Below are 25,549 nucleotides of genomic sequence, written 5' to 3'. Positions count from 1 at the left end.
GATGCAAAATAGACAGCACACAATAAATCAACTATGATCTTTTATTATTTTCATAATTATAAACTTAAAACTTTGTCTTATTTTCACAGGGTAAATCAAACACATGCAACTGCAACTGTATGGACTTCACAGACCTACACCAAATACACACTCTTCCATTATACATCCATCAAACTGTTTACATGCTGTTTTTACACACTGTTTTTGCTCTTTGCACATGCTGTCTCACATTTCAGCTGATTGCTGTTTTGCACAATACTTTACAATACCTCATGTAACTGCTGCTATTATACTGTGTTCATTCCATTATTTTTCTGCACAAATATTGATTGAACATACAGTATTTACACACCGGTCAGTGCTGTTTTTGTTTATTGTCTTTTTACTGTCTTTTATGTGATGTCTTGTATCTTTTGTTTGCACTGTCTTTTGTCCTGCACTGTCTTTCTGTCTTTTGTCCTGCACTGTCTTTCTGTCTTTTGTCCTGCACTGTCTTTCTGTCTTGTACTGTCTTTGTCTTTCTGTCTTTTGTCCTGCAATGTCTTTCTGTCTTGTCTGTCTTTTGGTCTGCACTGTCTTTCTGTCTTGGTCTTTCTGTTGTTTTGTCTTGTCCTGCACTGTCTTTTGTCCAGCACTGTCTTTCTTTCTATGTGTCTTGTCCTTCACTGTCTTTCTTTCTGTGTGTCTTGTCCTTCACTGTCTTTCTGTCTGTTGGTCTTGTCCTCTATTGTCTTTGTCTGTTTTTCTTGTCCTGCACTGTCTTTCTGTCTTGTCCTGCACTGTCTTTCTGTCTTGTCCTAAACTGTCTTTCTGTCTTGTCCTCCACTGTCTTTCTGTATTTTGTCTTGCACTGTCTTTTGTCCTGCACTGCCTTTCTGTCTATTTGTCTTTTGTCCTGCACTGTCTTTCTGTCTTGTTTGTCTTGTCCTGCACTGTCTTTCTGTCTTGTCCTGCACTGCCTTTCTGTCTATTTGTCTTTTGTCCTGCACTGTATTTCTGTCTGTTTGTCTTGTCATCCACTGTCTTTCTGTCTTGTCCTGCAGTCTTTCTGTCTGTTTGTCTTGTCCTCCACTATCTTTCTGTCTTGTCCTGCACTATCCTTCTGTCTTGTTTGTCTTGTCCTACACTGTCTTTCTGTCTTATTTGTCTTGTCCTGCACTGTTTACATCAGTTTACATGCACATTATGCATCTAGGACTAATTTACTAAGTCCTTATATCTCTGTCTATGTTCTATGTAGCACCATGATCCTGCAGAAACGTTGTCTCATTTCACTGTGTACTGCAACAGCTATATATGGATGAAATGACAATAATAGCTTCTTAAATTGACTTGACTTGACTCGACCTGTGTCCCACTCAGTTGTCGCCATTTGATTACAGCCTACATTACCCAGGTCGCCAGTGCTGTGTGCGGCACTTCCGCATGACGCACAACGCGTGTTTCCGAGGTAACGGGCTTGCTCCGCTCTACGATTAGCATAGAGTAGAGAAGGCGCTAGGGGTGTTCTGTTGTCGGGGGATTCTGTTTTCGGTAACAGATATCCGAGACCATATCTTGGATTATTACCGATTGGATCACGCGCCGTTGAGACGGAGAGTCCCTGCTGTGGCATTATGCTGAATATGTGGAAAGTCAGGGAGCTGGTGGATAAAGCGTGAGTGTGATCTTGGGTTTTTTATTTGCAAGGCCTGTAGTTGAACCGTTACTTATACAGACAAGGGAGACGCCGAGTTTAACCGTGACGTCATGTTCTGAGTCGTTTATCGTAGTTTTGTTATTGAGCACAAATTAAATTAGATTGTTTATTTATTTTAAATCGACATTTACCAAACGATTAACTCTATTGTCTTTGCGGCTGAAGCTGCTCCGGTAGGATACAGTTAGCTACTGAAGCTAACAGGTTTTGGGACAAGCTAAAGCTAGCTAACGCTGCATCCATAATAAATATATTCGACTGATTACAAATGTGTAATGATGTCGCGTTGGAGAACTGTTAATAAAACCCTTAAGCAAACCGTAATGCAATAATTAGCAATACACAGTTTCATATGCCTAGGCAGATAAAGGCAGTATTTTGGTGGGTATATGTAATAAGCTAACATTAGGTGTGTGTGTGTGTGTGTGTGTGTGTGTGTGTGTGTGTGAAACCAGCTCATGCCATCATCACTGTACTGTACGTGCTTTTCATGACATTAGCTGTGTGTATGTGTGTGTGTGCGTGTAAAACCAGCTCATGCCAGCATCACTCTACTGTACTGTATGTGCTTGTCATGACATTAGCTGTGTGTGTGTGTGTGTGTGTGTGTGTGTGTGTGAGAGAGAAACCAGCTCATACCAGCATCACTCTACTGTACTGTATGTGCTTTTCATGACATTAGCTGTGTGTGTGTGTGTGTGTGTGTGTGTGTGTGTGTGTGTGTTTGTAAAACCAGCTCATGCCAGCATCACTCTACTGTACTGTATGTGCTTGTCATGACATTAGCTGTGTGTGTGTGTGTGTGTGTGTGTGTGTGTAAAACAAGCTCATGCCAGCATCACTGTACTGTGTACTGTATGTGCTTTTCATGACATCAGCTGTGTGTGTGTGTGTGTGTGTGTGTGAGAAACCAGCTCATACCAGCATCACTCTACTGTACTGTATGTGCTTTTCATGACATTATGTGTGTGTTTGTGTGTGTGTGTGTGTGTGTGTGTGTGTGTGTGTGTGTGTGTGTGTTTGTAAAACCAGCTCATGCCAGCATCACTCTACTGTACTGTATGTGCTTGTCATGACATTAGCTGTGTGTGTGTGTGTGTGTGTGTGTGTAAAACAAGCTCATGCCAGCATCACTGTACTGTGTACTGTATGTGCTTTTCATGACATCAGCTGTGTGTGTGTGTGTGTGTGTGTCTGTGCATGTGTGTAAAACCAGCTCATGTGTGTGTGTGTGTCTGTGCATGTGTGTAAAACCAGCTCATGCCAGCATCACTGTACTGTACTGTGTGTGCTGGTCATGACACCACAGTAGCTCATTTGAGCAGTGAGGTCTCATCACACTAAACTACCACTACAGCAGTTATGTCATGCCTAATACTAGATCTCTTCTTAAACAAAAGAACACAAAGTTTGTTAGGAATTTTTATGGCATGAAGTACATATAGTTTATTAGTAGATTTCTCAATACAAATTCTTCTTCCTAGTTTGGAGAGTGTTTGAACAGTTAATCTGAAAGAAAAAAGTCACTGACCTACAGATCTGATTGAGAGTTTGAGTTTGAATCAGTTTCCCTTGGACACCTTGACTTGGCTGTCTTGTTGTGCTTATACGTTAAGGTGTATTTGCACTGTGAAGTGATGGGTATTGATTCCTATCTGGCCGCCTTCAATACGTAATAAGAATGAGTGAATGAAATGAAAAGAAAATAATTCTTTTTAAACAGATGATTTTCAAAAGAGTGTTACAATTTTTAATAATATTTTTTTTCCTGAGTATTATTTCACAGAAATCTCAGAGTGCCCATCACAGTTTAAATAAACTATAGTGCCTTTTAGGATGTGTGTATGGCTTCCTGTAAGGTATTAGGATTGCAGTGTGTGTGAATTAGCTGAAGGCTGTTCAATAATATATGTTTTATACAATGCTGGTTTGGAGGTTGAAATCTAAGGTAAAAATGTGTAAAGCTACACTTGTCACACTACACTAACTTAATCTGGTGTACCCATTGCTAACACTGCAGTATTTTGAACTCAGTGTTTTAGTAAATGTGTAAATTAGTGCTGTTAAACATTGAGAATTTTTTTTAACAGAAACCGAGATGCTTCATGCCCCCATGTCATCCAGCTTCAAATTGTAATGCAATAAACAGAGTGAAATTTGAGTGTGATTAATTACAGCCGATCACAGAAGCAGAGGTTCTTCCTCATCTGTGCACAGCCAACTAAATGTTAAGTTACAACTAACTTCAGGAGGTAAAATAAACGTACTTGCTAATATATTTTATTATTATTGTTATTATTATTATTATTATTATTATTATTATTATTATTCATTTCTTTTTCTCTCACTTCTATTTCCATATTTCTGTAAAGCTGCTTTGAGACAATGGGAAATTGTTAAAAGCACTATACAAATATTATGAATTGAATTGAAATGGTCTTTTAATGTACACAGGGAAATTAATTGTAAGTATTGTCAGCATAGAGCAATACAGCCAGTTATATATACAAAGCTTTGGACCTTCACCAAATAAATAAATAAACTGTGGTGCATAAAACATCTTTATTAGAAACCTGTAGAAGCTGAATGGGATTAATATTGATGTGTAGGCTGAGCAAACTAGGAAGCACAGTATCATTTACTTATCATTTACATAACTGTTGGCATGGCAGTTTTTTGTAATGTAGAAAAAAATGAAACCAAGGTTAGACTTTCCAGATCTTTTTTTAGTCCACATGTAAAGCAGTGTATAGAAGAGTGTGATGATGGATGGATGGATGGATGGATGGGTGAATGAATGCATGAGTAAAAACCCAACATACTCATACTCTAAATTCATTGCACAGCTCTGTGCTGTGTCCAGCATGTCGCCATGTTAATGAACATGGCCTTTCTTTGGCATCTTGTTTTTTAAGATATACTGTAGTATAATGGGATTCATCTTGAATAGTATTGAATTCTAACTGAGACGTGAATGGAAGAATGTTGAATAGTATGTGATGAAGATCCTGTAGTGCTGGAGTATTTTTGTGTATAAATGATGATGAAATAATTCAAAACTTTGCTGCTGTATTCTCTTAGTAACTTATTGAAAGAATGGCATGTGAAGTGCAGCACTGTATCCAGGACATAGACCAGCGATGTGAAGTGTTTCCTGATGTAGCTCTTGGCCAGTGTTCAGTTTCCATGACGCAGCAATAAACAACCACAAAAAATTCTGTTCATTAATATTTAACTGTATGAATATGGGTCATTGGCTGATCGTAACATGAAGATTTGGAAGCACTCCATAGCATCTAGTACAGCAGTTTGCATCAGTAGGAAGAAGAATGCTGTCATGCACTTTTAGCTGCATAAATTAACACCAGTACTATTCATTTTATTTTAGTGCAGATGTACACTGTGCTTGTATTAGCCTGACTTACAAGCAATGGTTCTAGATGTTGGTACTAAATTGTAAGAAAATAGATGCTGGTCAAATCTGATCTGAGTTTTTTTTTACAGACTCTACAGCATGTCAAAGACAAATTTGTATAATATATGATTGGTCAGCCATCCTAAGAGTGATTTACCTCATATTGGTCATAGTATCGTGTAGACAGACCTTCAGACTGACAGCAGAAGGTCTGGATTCCATTGCAGCTTTTATTGGCCAAGGACTGCCCAAGAGGTCATCTGACTGAGACGTAATGCAACCAATCACAGTTTAGTTCAGTGTCACGTTTGTGAAAGTTTAGTTCAGTGTCACGGGTGTGAAAATGTAATGTTGATATTCATGTTTGTTTAAGAAATTTATTAAGCAGTTTAATGAGACAATACTGTGAATTTTACATCATTTGGAAAATCCAGCATCTATCTGATCCTCACAACACTCATTGTCACCATTGTAAATGTGATGGCTTTACATTCCATGAAGGAATTAGTGTAACGATGGCTTTATTTCCTGGCGTTAAAAAGTGTAACACACACGTCTCCAGAACTCCAAAATTGTTTTTACAAAGTAATTGGAAAATTACAAAGTGTTTCCAATTTTGAGTGAGATATGCATCAGAAGTTCAATCAACAGTTCATGGGTGTGATGTCTGAGGATGAGACTAGTCTGGATTTGTATTAATCTGTTTGCCAGTATGACCACTTGATATCTTGAGTTGGTTTATTAATACCAAATGGCAGCACGTTGACTGACATGCCATATTTGCTGCAGCTTTTTGCATGATTGCTTCATCTAATGGGGAACATTTAGCCCAAAGCATGATTCAGGAAGGGCTGTGAGATAGAACACTATAAACAATATTGTATGCAGGAATTGTCATTAGTTTTACAGTTTGACTGCTCTATTATTACATACAGTACCAAATAGCTGATTGAACCTTAAAACTGATATTTCATTATTCCTCCATTTTATATGCACTCCGGGCCCTCAAGGATTTTGCGATTTTGTGTAAACTAAAATTAAGGAGATCAAGTAGTGTTAAGTTCAAAGTTCCATATACTTGTATGTAAGCATCTGTATATGTGCCTGAAACAACATTGTAAAAGAAAGCTCAGTTTGGACATGTGTACACTGTTTCTGTCTCAGGCTGAGAATCTTTAATGCACTAATCAGCTCGTATGAATATAAAGCAGATGAGTACATTAGGTTTCACACTGCATTTCATGTTTGACACACACTATGATGTGATGTCTTTATTGTATATTGTATACGTGGCTTTACTCCAACTGTAGTTAATGGCCTGTTTAATCATGTAGGACTGCACACTTACCTATTTTTCTTCTGGTGTACACTCAATCAATACACAATGTAGCTGATGTAACGCACAGCAACTCAGCTACAATCCAACCTGAAGTATCAAGGCAAGTTTATTTATATAGCACATTTACATAGAAATATATCATATAGCACATACACAATGGTAATTCAAAGTGCTTTACATAAAAGAAAGTAAAATGATCATAAAACAAGGAATTTAAAAACTGAATGATTTAAAAATTGAATTAAAACAATTAAAAAGAGGAAAGGATTATATGTAGTGCAATCAACAAACTTGCCTTGCCTTACACAAGCTTTCTTTCACCTCAGTATTTCAAAACAAGATTAAGGCCATGTTGTCTTTATATTGTGTATTTATAGTACATCGTATTATGTCTTATTTCTATTGTGAGACAAAACATTTGTGCCTCAGTTGTGTAAGTTCAGGTTTTGTTCATGTGACGCTACATCCCTAGCATACACTCTCAATGTGTCCTGTTCTAAAGACTGCTAACACATCCCTCACACGACAGCTTTACATGCTTATTGCACTAGAAGTATAAATCGTCCCTTAAACTATTTTCATGACTACGTATTGTAGGTAAACACTACATGGTTTCACTTATACATTCAGTGAACACATAAAGAAAATGAAATAATTGTGATTTGCTGCTCAATAAATATTGTTATTCTTTAGATGCTTTTGCTGTAGAAGGACTGGCAATGAATTTTAATAACGAACACTTAAACCTTTCACACTGGCCATGTGTAAACTCCAGTTAAAAAAGAATTTTGAGTCGTCTTTTTTTTTTTTTTTTTTAAATACATGTGTACATTTCTACACCCTGGGTTAATATTGTTAATTCCACTGTCAGCAGCCATGATTGGATAAATCTATGACTTGTGCCTTGTCTTTCTGATATTCACCTAAAAAAATCTGTGCAAACACCGCTGATAGATTCCAATAATGAAACACAGGATGTGTACAAGCAGTTTGGGTTCTTCAGTTTCTGAGAGCAACTTTTTTGAACTGCATGTTCCTCCATGTCTTACCAGTGATGTCAAGCTGCAGGAATCATGTAAAGCTGTTTGAATGGAACTGTGGACCATCAGATTTCATGTGGTGTCTGCTACTGGTGTGCATACACACATATGAATGGAAATTGTGTGGAATTGGGTGTATATGTAGGATTTATCAAAGTAGCTTTGATCTGTGTGTATTTCTGCCCAGCTTAGCAGTGTAGAGACCCATGAATCATCATTCGCCAGTTTCTTGGCTGCACTCTTGAACTATCAAATGAGAAATAAATATATAAGAAGAAGAAGAAAAAATAGGAGATATATATACACACACACACACACACACACACAATTAAAGTTTAAAATTGATTTAAAATACTATATATCTATCCCTGTCCCTAATGAGCAAGTCGGTGGTGATGGCAGGAAGGAAAAACTCCCTGAGATGATATGAGGAAGAAATCTTGAGAGGAACCAGACTCAGAAGGGAACCCATCCTCATTTGGGTGACATTGGACAGTAAATAATGTAGTCATGTAGTAATGAGTCATCCTAAACTCTAAATTCAGCACAGAACTGTTTGCTGATAAAGACCAAACCATAATATATAATAATATATTTTGTGACATCAATTCCTAATTTTACGATAGCATGTGAAGAATAAATATGTTCTTTCATTCTAGATTCTCTTATCTTTTGGTATTATCAGAACAGTACGGAATGAATTGACCATGTTTACCATTTTTTTAGACTCTGTGGTACTCAGGAGATCAGAAGTCCTTGAACCTCACACTAATACCACATTTAACTGACTGTATATTATAATCACACCCCAGTGTCACCCATATGAGGATGGGTTCCCCCTTGAGTCCGGTTCCTCTCAAGGTTTCTTCCTTTACCAATTTAAGGGAGTTTTTCCTTGCCACTGCTGCCTGAGTCACCTCAGACTTGCTCATAGGGGAATAAATACATACACACTGTGAACTATATACATCTAATAATAATCTAGAATCTTTATTCTGTTAATTCTTATTTCTTTTATTATTCGTTATTTCCTTTATCATTAATTATGTTTACCTTCTGCTCTGTGTTTATGTTCTGTAAAGCTGCTTTGAGACAATGTCTATTGTAAAAAGCGCTATACAAATAAACTTGAATTGAATTGAATTGAAAATTGAATTTTTCATGACTGGAGTGTTAATGAAAACCTCCTTGCTGGACACATATCATGCATATGAGTTTGTATGCCAGGGCCTGGGGGTTTTATCTTTGGTATATAGGCAGTTGAGGGCTAAACTTTGTAGGGATTCAAAAACTCTTTCTCTTTCAAAAAATCTTTTTAACAAAACCTCTTTTTTTTTTTTTTTTTAAACAGTATACAGCAAAGTTAATTTCTAAACTATTTATTTCTTTACTTAAAGCTCAGATTCAACAGCCAGTGAAAGAAAACACTACTCCAAAAGAACTTTCACTCATTAAATTGTTGTGTATGTTTAAACTTATCGCACTTCGCAATAGTGGGATACAGTACGATGACTTTACTTTAGCACACATTACTCATTCTGAGACTCGTTGGCTGAGGCATAATCTAGAGTGAATTATTAATCGTAACTAGTTAACTAGCTTGCCATGTATTGTTACCTAATGTCTTTATCGATGTTTTTTAGGATTCTAAAACATGCAAATGTGCACATTGCTCAGTGGGTTAGCTAATAAATAGATGTTAATGAACTGATGAACTGACTTCACTCTTGGACTATCCTTTGAGGTTTATCCTCCTTCATATCCAGACCAGTCTTATTTTCATCAACATTTGTAAGTGCTTTTATTCCCACTCCATCAGACAGATCACCTTCCCAGGCTGCTTCCTCATTTCAATCTGGAAGCTTCACACACACCTCTGAAGCACCAGGTAGTCTCTCTCTCTCTCTCTCTCTCTCTCACTCACTCACTCATTCTCTCACACACACACACACACACACTTTTTTGGGAATGATGGTGGGTGGTGTAGGGAAGCAGAAAGAAACCACTCCATGCTTTTAAGTGTGCCAGATAGCATTCTTTGTAGACCTCTGGTATCTAGTGAGTGCCTAAGCAAACCTACCTACCACTGTCACGAAAAATAAAGCAAGAGCCTAGAACACCAGGTCCATGGAACAAAGAGGCAGAGAATGTAAAAGGTGGCACAATGTCCCTACACCTGTCTCTGTCCTTTACTCTCATGTGAAAAAGAAAGCATGATCTCTCTCTTTTGTCTTCCTGCAAATTGAATATTCTAGTACTGTGCGCAGTACACAGTTCTGTGTGTGTGTGTGTGTGTTTCACTGGAGCTGCCTGCTTTCATAAGCCGCTATCATTCATTATTCAGTTCCCTGAGATTTCTCTTATAATCTACGACCTGCTTTGCTGCACTCACTGCTTACTTCATTCTGTCGAAGTGAGAACTGTTTTCATTGTTATGTTAATCAAGTGGCATTGAATACCCTTAACTCTGTGGTCCCACAAAAGGTTTGTTTGTGTTCAGGCTGGGTCCAGCATGCTTTTTAACCAACCTGTTTATAATGCACAGTGGCTGCATAATATTTGGAAGCCTGAGCAGACCTGAATTTTAATTTAAACCTGAAACTATTTGTAGTTTTGGAGAAATATTGAGAGCAGGTTAGCCACAAAATTTGAGAGTTGGAAGCATACGACACGTATTGAACACACTGCATTGTAATTACTATGTTTCCCAGAGTCTGAGTGTAATTCTGCACACACACACACACACACACACACACACACACACACACACACACAAACACACACACAGATAGATAGATGGATGTATGGATGAAGGTGAAGTGGTAGGTACTGTACTGTCTTTACTCCCTTTCGTAGCACTAAGCTCTGTATTTACATGAAATTATTTTTTTCTCAGCTTTGTCATGTCACTGGACATGCTCATACCTAGTTACCATTGATCAGTGTTGCCCTCGTCACTGGAACTCATCAGCTTTCATTGAATAAGACTGTTCTCCGGTCACTGCGAGTCGCTGTATGTGTGAACGTAGCATAATGGTGTCGCAGTGCGGGTGCACAGATAAAATAGCAATTTCGGATAGTTCCTCACTGTTTAATGCGTAATAATGAATGTAATAATGCTAGTTTGAGAGCTAGCATAATCCCCAACCAATAACCACATGATCTGATTAGCCATACCTCCTCACAACCTAAATCTAAATCGAATCTAAATCGAATCATTTATCAAGATTTCTATGCTCACAAGACTTTATTATTACTAGATTTTTTACATTATGGCACACTGCAAATATAATACTGCTGCAAACTTTATTTAAAAACATGTTTCCTAATATCAATCCAGTTGTCTTTTGTTAGGGTACTTGTCACTTGTCAACTTGAGGTCTTTGAGGTCAATTCAATAAGGTTGAATTAATCCAGGATGCCACATCCAAATAGTCACATGCAGGTTTGGGGTATCTCCCAGCACAGTTTCAAGATTGGCCGTTACATGTGGAGAGCTGGACAGGGCCATAGAAAGGCAATAACAGCCACAGTAATCTTTATCTGCTCTTTTGTGTGAGGAGGAACAAGAGGTGTTCTAAAAAATTGAGGCTACTGGTGTGTATATTTCTGGCCAAATGGTCCGAAAAAGACTTCATAAGGTTGGTATAAGGGCTCGACATCCATTAGTTGGACCTGTGCTCACAAACCCAGTGCTGTGAAGCTTGTTTTTGTTATTTCCCAGAGAACACCAGAATTGGAAGGTCCACCATTAGTGCCCCTTTCTCTTCACGAATGAGAGCAGGTTCACACTGAACACATGCAGCAGATATGAAAGTCTGGAGAAGAAGAGACAGGAGATGCTGTGGGGGACATTATCTTGAAGAGGGTTGTTTAAGTAGGGTTGTGTGGCAGCGTGCACATATGAGTGGTGATGGGGAAGGGATTTCATGAATGAGCATACACCTGTGTGTACAGAGTGGTGGTGCCGAGTGCGTTCTGCTGAGCTTGAATATGTTTGCATGTGTGGAATCCAAAGTATTTGTGTTTTAGGTGTTTGAGTTAAGAAGGTTGCAATGCAGGAAAGCACAGGAAGAAAAACAAAAATAAGTGTATAAGTGTAAAATGTCTTCTTTCTCATTTTTCTCCCATGTCCTCATTCTCCTCATGCCAAACAGGGGGTTATACTTACATAGCGCCAATTACCACCAGCATATTTTGCTGCTGCAGCTTCACTTCCCTGAGCTTTAACTGCTGTGCAGGGCAGCCCAGCGTTACCTTCAATTTTATTTCTGTTCCTCAGGAAACAGGGGTTGTATGCTTAATCTCATTTTTTTCTGTTGGTCTATTCACTTGGGCTAATATAGGTATACACTTGGTTACTTTCATTCATAGGCAGAATCTTAGGTCTAATATGAGTACATGCATGGTGCTTCGTCCACATGGAGATCTCTTTCACACTTTACTGAGGCTTTGTCTGATTGGCATCCAGCTAGATTGTAAAGTTTCTGGCATTTCTAGCAATATATATACAGTGGAACTTTGGGGTATTGGGCTTTCAAGGTTTATGGGGAATCAGGGACTATGTAAATATAATTATGCTATCAGCAGCCAAAGCAACATGCTGGTCAGTCTGCATTTCTCCAGTAAATGGAGCTGAATTGTATACATCTGATCTGGCTTCCACACATATGATAGCTGCTCCTCATGAAAAGCCAAGATAGAATCAGAATCATAAAGAACTTTATTGCCAGGTATGTTTTCACATGCGAGGAAATTGTTTTAGTGACAGAAGCTCCAGAGTGTAAAAGAATGATATATACAATATATACAATTTGTATGTACAAATGTACAAGTGTGAAATGTGCAATTGGAATACAAATAATAAGTGTTTTAAGTAAATAATGTGTAAGAATCGTGTTCTGCGTATGTTAAGTGTTCATCAGATGGTTTGCCTGAGGGAAGAAACTGTTCCTATATCTGGTCGTTCTGATGCTCAGGGCTCTGTAGCATTGACCAGATGGCAACAGTTTGAAGAGTGAGTGTGCTGGGTGTGAGGGGTCCAGACTGATTGTCTTTGCCCTTTTGCTCACTCTGGAGAAGTACAGATCTTGGAGAGTGGGGAGAGTTGTGCCAATGGTTCGCTCAGCAGTCCGGACTACCCTCTGTAGTCTTCTGAGGTCAGATTTGATAGCTGAGCTGAACCAAACATTAATCGAGGTGCAGAGGATGGATTCAATTATGGCAGTGTAGAACTGTTTCAGCAGATCCTGCCAGCAGATCCTGCCTAGCAGAGGAAGTACAACCTCTGCTAGGCCTTTTTCACAATGGAGTCTATGTAAATGTCCCACTTCAGGTCCTGGGAGATTGTGGTTCTGAATGACCCCACTGCTGTCACCAAGCTGTCCATGATGGTAATTGGGGGTAGAACAGGAATGTTTCTCCTGAAGTCCACTATCATCTCCACTGTCTTGAGCGTGTTCAGCTCCAGTTTGTTAAAGCTGCACCAGACAGCCAGCCGTTCAACCTCCAGTCTGTAGGCTCCTCTACTTTATAATGATCCTCTACTTTAAGGCTCCTCCATTTTTTAATTTTTCATTCATTATTGCTATTGAAATATCAGGCCCACCTTGACCACATGAACCAAGTGCTTCTAGCATAGCTACCTCCAGTCAAGTTGGGTAAATATTGTGGTGGTATTGTTATTGTTGTGGTGTCTTTGTGGTTCTTTTGTCATTCTAAAGAGCCATTAACAGACTCACCACAGCTTGATTGTAAAGTTTCTGAAACCTAAAGTGCTCACTGATGTTCGTGTCCTTTAAAACCAAAGGAACAAAGTGGCAATGAATTGATGCAATCATCTGTCACCATGCGCCACCTGCATTACTGGAATTAGTTAAAATTATCTTCGTTTGTTTTTATCAGTTTATCAATTCAGGCAATCCTGTATACGATATAAAAACAAATGGTTTCTGGTTGCCCTTGCCCATACACACATCTTTAGTTGGCTGAGATCAGTTAAAGCTAGGTGTTGCATTATATACAATATATGGCCAACATCTTTTCATTAAATCCATATGTGGGTCTTTCTCAAACTATTACCACAAAGCATGATGATTCCCATTTGCACAAAAAGTGAGCTCCATGAAGACATGGTTTGGTGTGGAAGAAAACTAGTGTCAAAGACATAGCACTGACCTCAACCACACTGCAGTGAACTTGAAACCTGACTGAACCCAGGCCTTCTTCACATCTCCTGATCTCAATAATGCTCTTGTGACTGAATGATTAAATGAGGAATGGGATGTTCAGGTGTCAGAAACCCACCCATGGCCATATAGTAGACGTTATTTGTGTTGTTACATATTGCAATCATCACATAAGAGAACAGAATGCCTAGAGAGCAAGACTCTCTCTCTCTCTCTCTCTCTCTCTCTCTCTCTCTCTCTCTCTCTATCTATCTATCTATCTATCTATCTATCTATCTATCTATGTAGAGAGAGAGAGATTTTGTATATAAAAATTTATACAAGATTCTTTCCAAAAGATTATTAGAATTGTGTAAGCTTCATGTGTTTTCTTGTTGTCTCCTTCTTCCAGGACCAATGTGGTGATGAACTATTCAGAGATAGAGTCTAAGGTTCGAGAAGCCACCAATGATGACCCTTGGGGCCCCTCTGGTCAGCTTATGGGTGAGATAGCCAAGTAAGTGCTGGATGCCAAATTATACAATTATAGACCTTTTCAGGCTGCAACAATGATCTCTTTTACTGAACAAATCTGATATTAACTAGTGTAATCCTTGACCTGAATGTCTTTGCTTAGACTGAGCTTTTTACTTATTGCTTTCTTGTCTTGTCTGGATTTGAATGAAGTATTGTTTTGTTTTTTGTTTTTTTGAGATATTGTTTCTCACCCAAAACATTGGTGAGTTTTTATAAGCTTGTTCATTTTTGTACAAACATTCAGCTTAGAATTCAGAACTGCACCAGACGTATGGAGTAGAAGTGGCTTGTGCAGTATGCAGTAGATCTGTGAACATTTCTTCATATTATACAGATCCACATTTATGTATGAGCAGTTCCCTGAGGTCATGAATATGCTGTGGACCAGAATGCTGAAAGACAACAAAAAGAACTGGAGAAGAGTTTACAAGGTACCTTTTTTTCCTTGCCACTTTCTCGTCTCTCCAACAGTGTCAGTATCCCAATGCGTGCAAGAATATTGTGAAATTTCTTGTCCCCTTCAAGCTCTCAAAATAAAAACCACAATTATTCTGTCCCTGAATTTGTTTGCTTGTGTTTTTGTGAAAATTCTTGTTTCTTGGCATGCATGCATGGAATTGTACTGAATCGGTGAAGTTCTTCTTTTAATGTTCTACCAATAAGGACACAGATGGAGTACTTTGGCTGAATGTGCGTTGTGATGATGTCACACAATGTGTCTTGGCCCAAATCTGTGATAATTTTTAAAAAACTAAGGTCTTCCAAATGTTGCGTCATTTGCTTGATTTTTGCGTTCTGCAGTTGTGAAATCCTGGAGAGACTGATTTACTTAAACTTGTTTCAAGGAGATTTTATTGATGGATATTCAGACTATTAATTACAAATCATTATTAATCATAATGAAATGTCATTTAGACGTTATTGCTGATTCACACATTGTTCAATCTGTTTTTCTGGTCAGGCCTTACTACTACTAGCGTACCTCATCAGAAATGGATCAGAAAGAGTGGTTACTAGTGCCAGAGAACACATCTATGATCTGCGATCTCTGGAAAATTATCATTTTGTAGGTGAGTAGAGTTTTAGAACATTGAATGACAGAAATATTGTTGACGCATTGCCTGGACATCATGAGTTTGAATCATGACAATGCCACTCTCTCCCCTTGTCAACCACTGCAACACAAGCCACTGGTCTTGTGTGTCTGTGAGCTCATGTGCTCAAGCTTACCTTGTAGTTGTAGCTGTTGTATGATGGGGGAGAGCTTGCTGGTGGGAATCAGCAGGTGAACAGTGAGAACTGGTGGGGAATCCAAATGATATGTTGCATATAACCCAGGACACTAGAAAATACAATGAGTGTATTAATACTACAAAAGACAAAACAAAAGATCATTGTAATAATAATAAATAAAAGAAAAAAGGATCAGTGACACACTTTATTGATTTGTCATACTACTCTTTCATTATACTAATGATTTGTAGGCTGTATAATTGGGTTTTCTAGGCAACTCAAAAAGTAAATTGAACAATCACTTTTTGCTTTTACCATATTAAATATTAATTTATATTGTTTCACCCAGGCTTCAGTAAGTAGTCAGACTTATAGCAGTGAACTGTTTTCATCTGTTTTTCCCCTAAACATTTAACCATATAATCTTTCATTACCTTCCTGACATTATACACTCTTCCTTTTGTTTCTTCTTTTTTTTTTAAATTACATTTATTTTTCCTAGATGAAAACGGGAAAGACCAGGGCATCAATGTACGGCAGAAGGTTAAAGAAATGGTGGAGTTCGTCCAGGATGATGATAGGTTACGGGAGGAAAGGAAAAAGGCAAAGAAGAACAAGGACAAATACATCGGAGTATCATCGGATGGCATGGGTGGCTTCAAACATAGTAACTGTAAGTAATAATGAGTGAATGTTGTGCCAAATTATATAAAGATATTATTTGTTCATTTGATCCTAGAATCAAGTGTCCTCTAATGAACAAGGTCTGGACGAGTTCTCTGGGGCATTGTATCAGGTCCCTGAAGGCCATAGAGTTCTTGATCCACAGAATTAGAATTATTTGAACATCACAACAGTCATGTCTTTAATCATGCTTCTCTACACCATTTGTTTCAAGTGACTCTGTGCATAAAAGTTTGTGATCATGTTATGCAGAAGCATCTTGTCTTTGTAACAGAATGCCTTATGTTTTTTTATTAGATCTTTCCAATCAAATGACGATTCTGTGTCACCATCATGTCATTAACATTGCAAGTTACACAATGTGAGAGTTTGCACTTTGATTTCTGACATCTTTGATTTGGTGCATTCATTAGTCACACTGTAGTCACAATTTGTCACTTAATGATGGCATATCAGAATTTGTTTTAGTCTCACAGGAACAAACTGCTTTTGACAGAGTAGGGGTGCATTTTGAGTAGTATTTCAGGCGACTCATGTGATATGCACTGACTGAAAGTTCTTTTATACATGTTTTTCTTTTTTTTTACACACAATTAAAAACTGCATAATGAGGCTTATATGTTATATGGAACATTGTGTGGTCAATCAAGGTGCATTATTTGTGAGCAAACAAAACACACAACAAAATAAGTACAGGTTAATACTGTGTGCCGGAAGCCTTGCCTTCCTTTATGCAATGTATGGCTTTGATTTAAAGATGTTGGGTACATTTAATTACATGTGACTCATGGAGCCACAGCTATGACCAGGTATGATGCAGGTGTTGCTAAGGGTGATGGCTAGTGGGAATTGGCAAAAACATTGTGGGATATTTAAAAAAATGTGGTAAAAACACTTTTCTGAGTCATTTGAACGGAATGTTTTTTGATTCACTGGTTTTGTTAAGTCTCTACTTTTATAATTGTGTGTGTGTGTGTGTGTGAGAGAGAGAGAGAGAGAGAGAGAGAGAGAGAGAGAGAGAGAGAGAGAGAGAGAGAGAGAGATCTCATGATATCCCTTTGCTTTTTGTCCCTTCAGCGGGTGAGTGTTTTGACTCCGAGTCGAAAAGCAAGTGGGACGAAGACTGGGAGAAGAGCAAAGGTGGCTTTCCTTTCAGCGAGAAACTTGGCGAGATCGGCGATAAGATTGGCAGCACTATCGATGACACCATTAACAAGTTCCGCAAGAAAGAAAGAGATGACTCTCCTGATCAAATCAGGTGAAACATATTCCATCTCTATCACGTCTTCTGACTGAATGATCTCTGGGCAGCCAGGTGGACTTTTGGTTTGTGGTTTGACTTAAAAAAAATATATATATATTTTTGCCTCTGATTGTGTCTTAGCGCTAATCTGAATTTTGTTTTAATTTAATTCAGTTCCCTTTTATTTGTATAGCACTACAACAATAGACATTGTCTCAAAATAGTTTTGCAGAATAAACTTATTTCTATGTATTCCTTTAAAATGAGTGTGTTATTATTTCTAGTGACAATGAGGAGGACAGGATATCACAGAATGGCCGGCCAGCTAAGTCTGAATTCAAGGATGAAGAGGAGACGGTGACGTCGAAGACTGCACAGGTGATGCAGTCTACCGAGACTACCACCAGTGCCACTTCACGCAAACGGAGTGGAATGCCCTCCAAAACGGTGGATTTGGGTGCAGCTGCGCATTACACAGGAGACATGAACAGCCCAGATTCAGACAATACAAAGGTAGTTTACATGTTTTGATGTGAGCTGAAATGCCTCATAACATAACAATGATAAACTCTAACTAAAGCACTATTCGGACGGGACTAGTTTTACGTGGGGACGTGGAGTAATGCAATTTTACCTCGGGACGTCTGTAATATTAATTGGCCAATTCGCACGGGACAAGACATCTCAGTAAAACTAGCAGAAGTGGGAGTGGTAACTCACTTTACGCACCACAGTAACCTCCTTGTCGTCATGTGCGTATGACGTTGCTTCCTGTTTCAAGCGCCTCCATGCTTGCAAAACGCGCCAAAAACTACTTTTAAACAGGAAATGACGGAATTTTACCGTACATATTTACAGCGAGCGGGTCGATTTGGACGGGATTGGTAGAGGTAATTTTTCCGGACCTTTTTACAGAAGGTAAAAGTCGCCGTAATCTTTACTGACATTGTCCGTAATGATTACCGAGATGGCGCATTCGGACGGGACTAAAATCACCGAGAAGCTCTGGTAATAATTACTTTACCCCCACGTCCCCACGTAAAACTAATCCAGTCCGAATAGGACTTAAGAAGTATAAACTGTATATGTGAAGGTATTCTCATTATGATCACAATTAATGTCTTATATTTGGGTTTTGTAAAACTGCATACATTTTATAGGCAAGAGATGCAACTTTAGACGTTAGGAACATGATTGTCTCTGAAAGCCAGTCTAATATTGGTTTGTGGTGGGTTTTTTACTTTTATCGTTTTTTGGGTCTGTGCCAATACTGCCCTCTTGTGGCGATTTTCTCAGTCATTCTGATCTCGATCATCTTTCTCCCTATCTATAGACATCAGGCAGTGAAACTTTCAGTGGAGGGCTTTCAGATTTGCTTGTAGTGGACTCTGAAACGACTCAGCCAGCACCTTCAGGTAAAACCACTCATTTATTTCCATTCCAGGAAAACATTATTTTTACACTTATGATGAAAGGCAGACTTGGGGTCGAAGTAAAAAGGGCTTGTTATCATCCATTACTGCTTCTATTCTATTCTGCTTCTATCGTCACTTTTCATTGCTTCTATTTTAATAAATTTCAGAATTATACACGCATACACATGAAAGAGAGCAGAGCAACACAGCGTTTATGCACGCGCACACACACATGTCTTTATGCTTTCTGACGCTTACTGAAACACAAAAACAGACATTAGAGCAATCCCAAAACAGGTTCTTTTATATATACATTCTTACCTCTCCCTTTTCCAATTTCTGTGGCCTACATGCACAAACCACTCTTCAAATCCCCTTCAGATAGATTTTTGGTTTGTTTCTTTTTTCTCTTTCCCTATTTTAACAGTAGACCAAGATGCCACCTGAAATTTTAAATTAATTTTTTTTGTTGTTGTTATTTTAGTCAGTGACAAACACCGTAACAGTCCATTCGTTAGACTCTTCTGCCTGATCCACACTGTGTGGGTGTGTCTTTCTTGGTGCTAGTAATATAAAAAACATGATGGTTGTGACAGAAGAGGATAAGAGTAAACCCTCATGGTCATGATACAAATGTTGTTAAAATGCTTTGTACTGTACATATTTTTAGATGCATGGTGCTTGCGGTGTTTGCTTTAAGATACAGTGATTGAACTGGGGCAACTGACCATTGAGACAATTCACTTCAGAGTCCAGATGATCTTGGTCTTTTTGCCACTTTAAACCATGTGTAAACTGCTGCACTAAAAATAATGTCTGCAAATAGTGTAAAGATGCTTTCCTAATGCACTTTCTCTCATTGTAACTTGTGGGGGAAAGAATTCTGTTTCTTTGACTCTGGAAATAAGCTGGTGTTTTCACAAGGAACAACGTATGTCTCACCCTGCCTGGGTAATAAAATCAAAACATTTGACCGAAAATGATTTAGAGCATGATGTAGATTTAGTGTCCTCTGGATAGTGATTTTGAGTAAGTCTTTGAATAAATGTGTGTCAGTTGCACAGCTGCTGCTGTCGTTATTTATTTACCAGCTCAGCATCGTTGTCTGGTCCCATTACAAAGATTGACTTAAGATATTAGTTCTTTCTATATTTTCTCAGGAGTGTTTACCTTTATTTAAATTGTAACTGTTTTATGCTCTATTTCTGATCTTGTGATTTTACTTCACTCTATATAAATCACATTAATCACCATCAGTCTAACATTAACACTCTTTAGGTGGGAGTTCAGACCTCATCGCTGACTTTGCAGATTTTTCCTCTCCAGCTGCTTCTGCTAGTCTCCCTTCAGCTGCTGGTATGTGTGCGGCGTCTGTACACACAAACACACACACACACACACTTGCTCAGCATAGACATGGGTCTGTTTTCAAACTATTGTGTTCCAAATGTTGACATCAGCATTTTAGATGGATTGTTTATTTCTTTAACACATTTGGATCAGGAAAATTTTTAATTCTTACAAAGCCCTGAGCCAGGAGTGATACAGATTAAAAAACAGCATGACAACTAAATGTCATGTAATATACTGGGTTTATTGGGTTCATTTTAAAATTCCCTAACATTTAAGGCTGCAAGAATAGAAATTTAATGTAAAACCCCAAAAAATGATATTTCCTCCTTCACTGAGTGCAGAAGGAATACCATGTGTCTAGTAGGTACTCAGAGTATGTTGGAAGGGTTTACATGTTCCATCAGTCTCACAGAGGTCAGGTAAAATATTAATGAACGATGGAGAACTCCAGATGGAGCAGCTACCTGCTGAGGCTTATGGGGACAGACACCCGTCAGTGTCCATTACATGCATCATCTCTCATGACAACACCAACTCTCTGTGGGGAGGTGGAGAGGCTCACGCATATACCTGCCTCTGTTTGTGTTCTGCATGATCTAACTAAACAATACTTAACTTTCCTCTTTGAGCAAGTAGGAGTGTTTAGAAAGATGTTTATTGTTGCCCCCAAAATGAATTGTATGACCTTTCAACGTAAATATGAAAGCTTTTTGTTGCTTTTTATGAAAAAAAATGCGAAGAACGCAATGTCCATTTTGTAAAAATTTAAAGTTAATTGACTCACAGACTTCACTTTCTGTTTTTTCTAAAATTCTTTGCTTTCAGGATCAGTATCGACTGGCAACGGGGAATTTGGTGACTGGAGTGCCTTTTCCTCAGCCAGTCCACCCCCATCTACAGCCTCACCTGCTGTCCCAGACCTTTTCAGCAATGCTCCACCCTCCACCCAGCCACTGTCTGCTGACCTTTTTGACCTGATGGGCACCAATCAAAGCACTCTGAATGCCTCCCAAAGCATGACCTTTACTACGTGCAACCAAAGCACAGGGTTCTCTATGTCCAGATCACAGGTAGCTCTGGAAATTGTGATGATTTTTTTTTTTTTAAGAGCAATTGATTAATAAAATCTGTGCTTATGTTTAGTTAGATAGTTTGTAATTAGTTTCATGATTTTCCAATATTTTAGACTCTAGGGGGGCCTGTGCACAATTTAGCAGGTCCTTTGTTGCCTCAGCAGATGGGAGTTCACAAACCAGGAGCAAAAACCTCAATGCCTGCCACGTGGTCTGACCCAAGTGTCAACATCAGCTTGGACTTTCTGTCTGTGGGCATGAACCCTCCCAAGCCTTCACAGCCTAGCCTCAACACTATGATGCAGCAAGGTGAGGCATGAAATGGACCTCCTTCATTGTTTGTATGCAGTTAATGTACATCAAATCTCCAGAAATAACATTTTAATTGTAATTCATGATGCATCCACTTAATTAATTAATATGCAGAAATCTCAATTCACTTGATCTTAAATTAATTAAAGAAAACATTTCATTTAACATTGGAATGAATTGAAAAATGTAATTTTCTACAGTTTCTACAGTGGAGATTTAATTCAGATCTAATCTCCTCATGGTTGTCTTTCCTTGTGTGCATGCATCGAAGAGAATTCAAAGTTAGAATTTAGGATAAATTCTAAATTTGTTTAAAAAATTCCTAAATTCCTGTTTAAAAGTAGTTTTTGGCGCGTTTTGCAAGCATGGAGGCGCTTGAAACAGGAAGCAACGTCATACGCACATGACGACAAGGAGGTTACTGTGGTGCGTAAAGTGAGTTACCACTCCCACTTCTGCTAGTTTTACTGAGATGTCTTGTCCCGTGCGAATTGGCCAGATAGGATTTATCTGCAATTATTTTAGGAACAAGTATATGTACAAATTCAATTTTGGAATTTAGGACTAAACGTGTTCTGTGGTAAATAACAGAGACTTCTTATTGACTTCTTGTATAGTGAAGCAGCCCTGATAAACAGCATGCAGTTTAATTTTCTTTATTTAGATAGAAAAGTTTTGAAAGCATAGACATACAGGGTTTTATGTGTTTGGCAGTACAGAAAAGGGAAGCTAGGATGCATCAGAGACAGATGATTTGTTGATCTGCTGTGACTTTAGACAGCAGGTTTTTAAGGTTTGTATAAGGTAGAAAATAGTGGAAATGGAAAGGCACATTACGAAATACAAAACACGTTATTTTTATTGGTCTTAAAGCTGCAGACATCTCGTTTCCAACTGCCATTTATTTGACTGCCTTGATAGCCATTGCAATAGTCAGAGGCTATCTCCGATTCCCATTACTATCATCAGCTGTCCCAAGCATGGTCCTGATTCAGTCTATCATCAGCTTGTCCCTGGAAACAGAGGATGGCTTGACAGAGAATGCAGTCCTGGTGATGTCTTTTTGGAAATTAATGTACATTTTGGAAGACATTTACTGTAGTGTTTGTGGGTAGGTTGTATTTAAAAACCTCAGTCATTAGTCAGAAAAGCACAGAAGATCTACAACAGAAGCAAGATGAGACAAGCGGATCTTAAATTTAATCTATTCAAATTTTGTATCTGGCTACATTTGTCTCTGCTGCAATGTAGTTTACACAGACAGAATATTAATATAATCATACTGAAATTAAAAGGGAATGTTGGCTAACAAAGTTTTTCACCTGCTTCACACAGGTGTCCAGCCTCCTGTGAACCTGGTCACCCAGAACTTGACTGGATTGACACTTAACACTCAGCCTGTGCCTGCTAGACCTGCCATGAATCCTGTGATGGCAAGTGGAAATGTGGGTATGGTGATGCCCCCTACTATGGCAACAGGTAACATGGGAATTGGTTCCATGGTCATAGGAGGAATGCCTGCCAATCAGGGTTTAATGGGAATGAACATGGCATCTGCTGGTTTGGGCCTCCCTGGTGGCCTTGGCATGTCTAGCATGAGCATGAGCCAGGGCATGAGCTCTGCCATGTTACAAGCCAAGCCACAGACCTTCCCTAACTTTGGCAACTTTGGACAATGAAGGAAAATCAGCACTGAAAAGAAATGGTCCAAAAATACCTTCTTAATTAAAAGAAGGAGCTGCAACCAGTTAAATGGACAAAACTGAGAAAACTAGCCATTGTCTGGAACCTTCAATCATTTAATATCATATGTTAACAAATGTTTGGAGTGTGTCTAAAATCTGTTTTTCTTGAGTGAGGGATGGGTGATTAAGGATGGAATGCTTTTTTGATAAGTTACACTAAAAACTTTTATGGTCTGACATGTTTGCCAGTGGCTGGATAAATGCAAAGATTAAATTTAGATGTGTGTTTATTTGCCCTGTCATTTTCACATACTCCCTCTTTCCTATTTAAAGCCCATTTTGAATTCAGGAATTACCTCAATTTCCACTGTTCATGCTGTGACTCAAATGCTGCGAGTGATTGATTTTGTAAATATCTTTTTTTTTTCCCTTTGTGAAGAAGAAAATAACTATAAATTATTGTTTTATGAAGATCTCAGATGGTATGCAACAAGCTCAGAAAGTCAAAGGAGTAGCACAAGTTCTTAAATCATTTCATTTTTATTTCTCTGTTTTTACAGCTAATCCATTACATTCATATCTGAAATCTAAATCATCATTTATGTTACTGTACAATGGTTTGACTTTGTCTTACAGAATTAGAATATGAAGGCTATTAATTATTTGACTTACAATTGTTACATTTGAGGAAAGAATGTTCTGATTGTATATCCCAATGAAGAAATATGTAAAAAGAATGTCTTGTTGCACCAGGATAGAAGGTAAACAAACTTATACAGTGATGTTGTGGTCACATTCCTGTTCCGCCCCAAGTGCTGATATAATGGCAGAGTGAGAGTCTAATCTACCCTGTCTTGTAGGAGAGTCTGAGAGTGAAATGGGTGACTTTTAGCAGTCAATTACACAGAAGGCCAGAAACAGGATATCAGTGTGCTTTGTGAAGAAACCTTTGTTTGGGTTTCTCAGAGATGAAATGCTACATAGAGAAGGAAATGACTGGATAAGAGAGGATTTGAATCTCATGATTTTTTTCAGAAAGGCTGGAGTTAAATTTGACACTTTCTGTTTTTTTTTTGTTTGTTTGTTTGTTTGTTTGTTTGTTTTTAATTAATGTAATGTTACACTAGGGCACTTTTTACTGGTGATGGCGGAGTTGCATATAATGAGTAACCACTTGAATTGTTTCTAATGCCACATAAAACTCAAACCTAACATGCATGAAAAGAAAAAGTGTTTTAAAGTACCTCATTTCAAGGGTCACCTCAGATCAGTGTTAACACTCATTGTGTCTGTCACAGGATAGCATGTCAGCTATAGGATCAATGGAGTCAATGAAAATGTCAACTCCAAATTATGTCCGTTACATTTTTTTCCCTTGTTATTTTTCCCCCATATGCTGCTGGACACATGTGAACTGAGCCCTCCATTCCACATCAAGCTGTTGTTTTCAAATATGACCAAATCTTTATTTTAATACTGTTGAGATTATTCTATAGGGGTTTAGTTTCTTATTTTAATACTTTACCATTATACAAATCCTGTGCATATTATGGTGTCGGCATGGGCCAGTTGAGAAAACACTAGGTGCTTGTAAACAGAGTAGAGGGAAAAAAAATCAAGATCAAGCGCCTCTTTCATAAAAAATAGTTTCTTTCGGAATTTAATTTTTGGACTGAATTGTGTTCAATAAAAAATTATGTATGACAGTTCATTAATCTTGTGATTTATAGATATGATGTGTTTATGGACACTTTTAATTTGGATTAGCAACTATGACTGAATGATGACATGAATGAAACTAAAAATGCATACTTCTCTACTACGGCTTTTAAATTTTCGGTTTGTTTTTTCTTTATTAACAAGCCATGTCACCGGTTTAGAGAGAGAAAATAAAGTGAAAAATCTGATAACTCTTTTAACTATATGTCTTAAGTACTGAAGTTAGTCCCTCATCCCAATGAGCTGCCAAGAGTTGTTGATGACCCCATTTACACAGTTACTGTTTTCCAAAACCAATATGACCTTTTATCCAAAGTTAGTTTTCGCAAACAAATATAAAACACATTCTTGTGTCTAGTAGTACAAACTAATTTCACTGCAATATTAAACCATACTTTAAAACTGTAAAACTGTATGTTTATTCAATTATATAACAGTTATTGCCATTTATAAAATTACTATCTGTAGGGGAAAATGCTTCAGCAAATTCTAGGGAAGCTTTAGTGTGGCTGTGGGGATTTGTGCTCATTCAGCCATTAGTGAAATCAGGTCTTGATGAGGAGGCCTGGATCATCCATGTTCACATAAATCCAACCTTGACAAACCATGTGGCAACAGTATATATGGTAAAAAAA

At 38.1% G+C, this 25,549-nt stretch overlaps 1 protein-coding gene across 5 annotated transcripts; it reads left to right on the top strand.

Annotated features, from left to right (window-relative positions):
- The first annotated feature begins 1,437 nt into the window (after nt 1–1,437).
- On the top strand, nt 1,438–24,901 carry clint1b (clathrin interactor 1b). 5 transcript variants are annotated; one of them, XM_027139840.2, is made up of 12 exons: nt 1,438–1,657; nt 14,073–14,177; nt 14,532–14,628; nt 15,159–15,267; nt 15,933–16,103; nt 17,192–17,372; nt 17,642–17,870; nt 18,691–18,772; nt 20,051–20,128; nt 20,951–21,195; nt 21,363–21,507; nt 22,846–24,901. In XM_027139840.2, exons 1-12 carry the CDS (start codon nt 1,617–1,619, stop codon nt 23,187–23,189), a joined length of 1,827 nt encoding a protein of 608 aa, XP_026995641.1. In that variant the 5' UTR covers nt 1,438–1,616; the 3' UTR covers nt 23,190–24,901. The 5 variants fall into 5 exon arrangements, with proteins under 5 accessions (XP_026995641.1, XP_047661278.1, XP_026995642.1 ...); XM_047805322.1 differs by having other exon boundaries at nt 21,360–21,507; XM_027139839.2 differs by having other exon boundaries at nt 1,440–1,657; nt 21,312–21,507.
- The last annotated feature ends 648 nt before the right edge of the window (nt 24,902–25,549 follow it).

The sequence above is a fragment of the Tachysurus fulvidraco genome, chromosome 21, assembly GCF_022655615.1.
Source record: "Tachysurus fulvidraco isolate hzauxx_2018 chromosome 21, HZAU_PFXX_2.0, whole genome shotgun sequence".
Lineage (NCBI taxonomy): Eukaryota > Metazoa > Chordata > Actinopteri > Siluriformes > Bagridae > Tachysurus > Tachysurus fulvidraco.
Note: the sequence above shows the minus strand (reverse complement) of the source record. Positions and strands in the feature narration are given on the sequence as shown.

Bases quoted from the DNA above. Each gene is read 5' to 3' on its own strand.
- clint1b (XM_027139839.2), top strand. From the start codon at position 1,617: ATGCTGAATATGTGGAAAGTCAGGGAGCTGGTGGATAAAGC. The intron at 14,629-15,158 runs GTACCTTTTTTT...TTTTCTGGTCAG, and splicing joins ACTGGAGAAGAGTTTACAAG to GCCTTACTACTACTAGCGTA. The intron at 17,373-17,641 runs GTGAAACATATT...TATTATTTCTAG, and splicing joins GACTCTCCTGATCAAATCAG to TGACAATGAGGAGGACAGGA.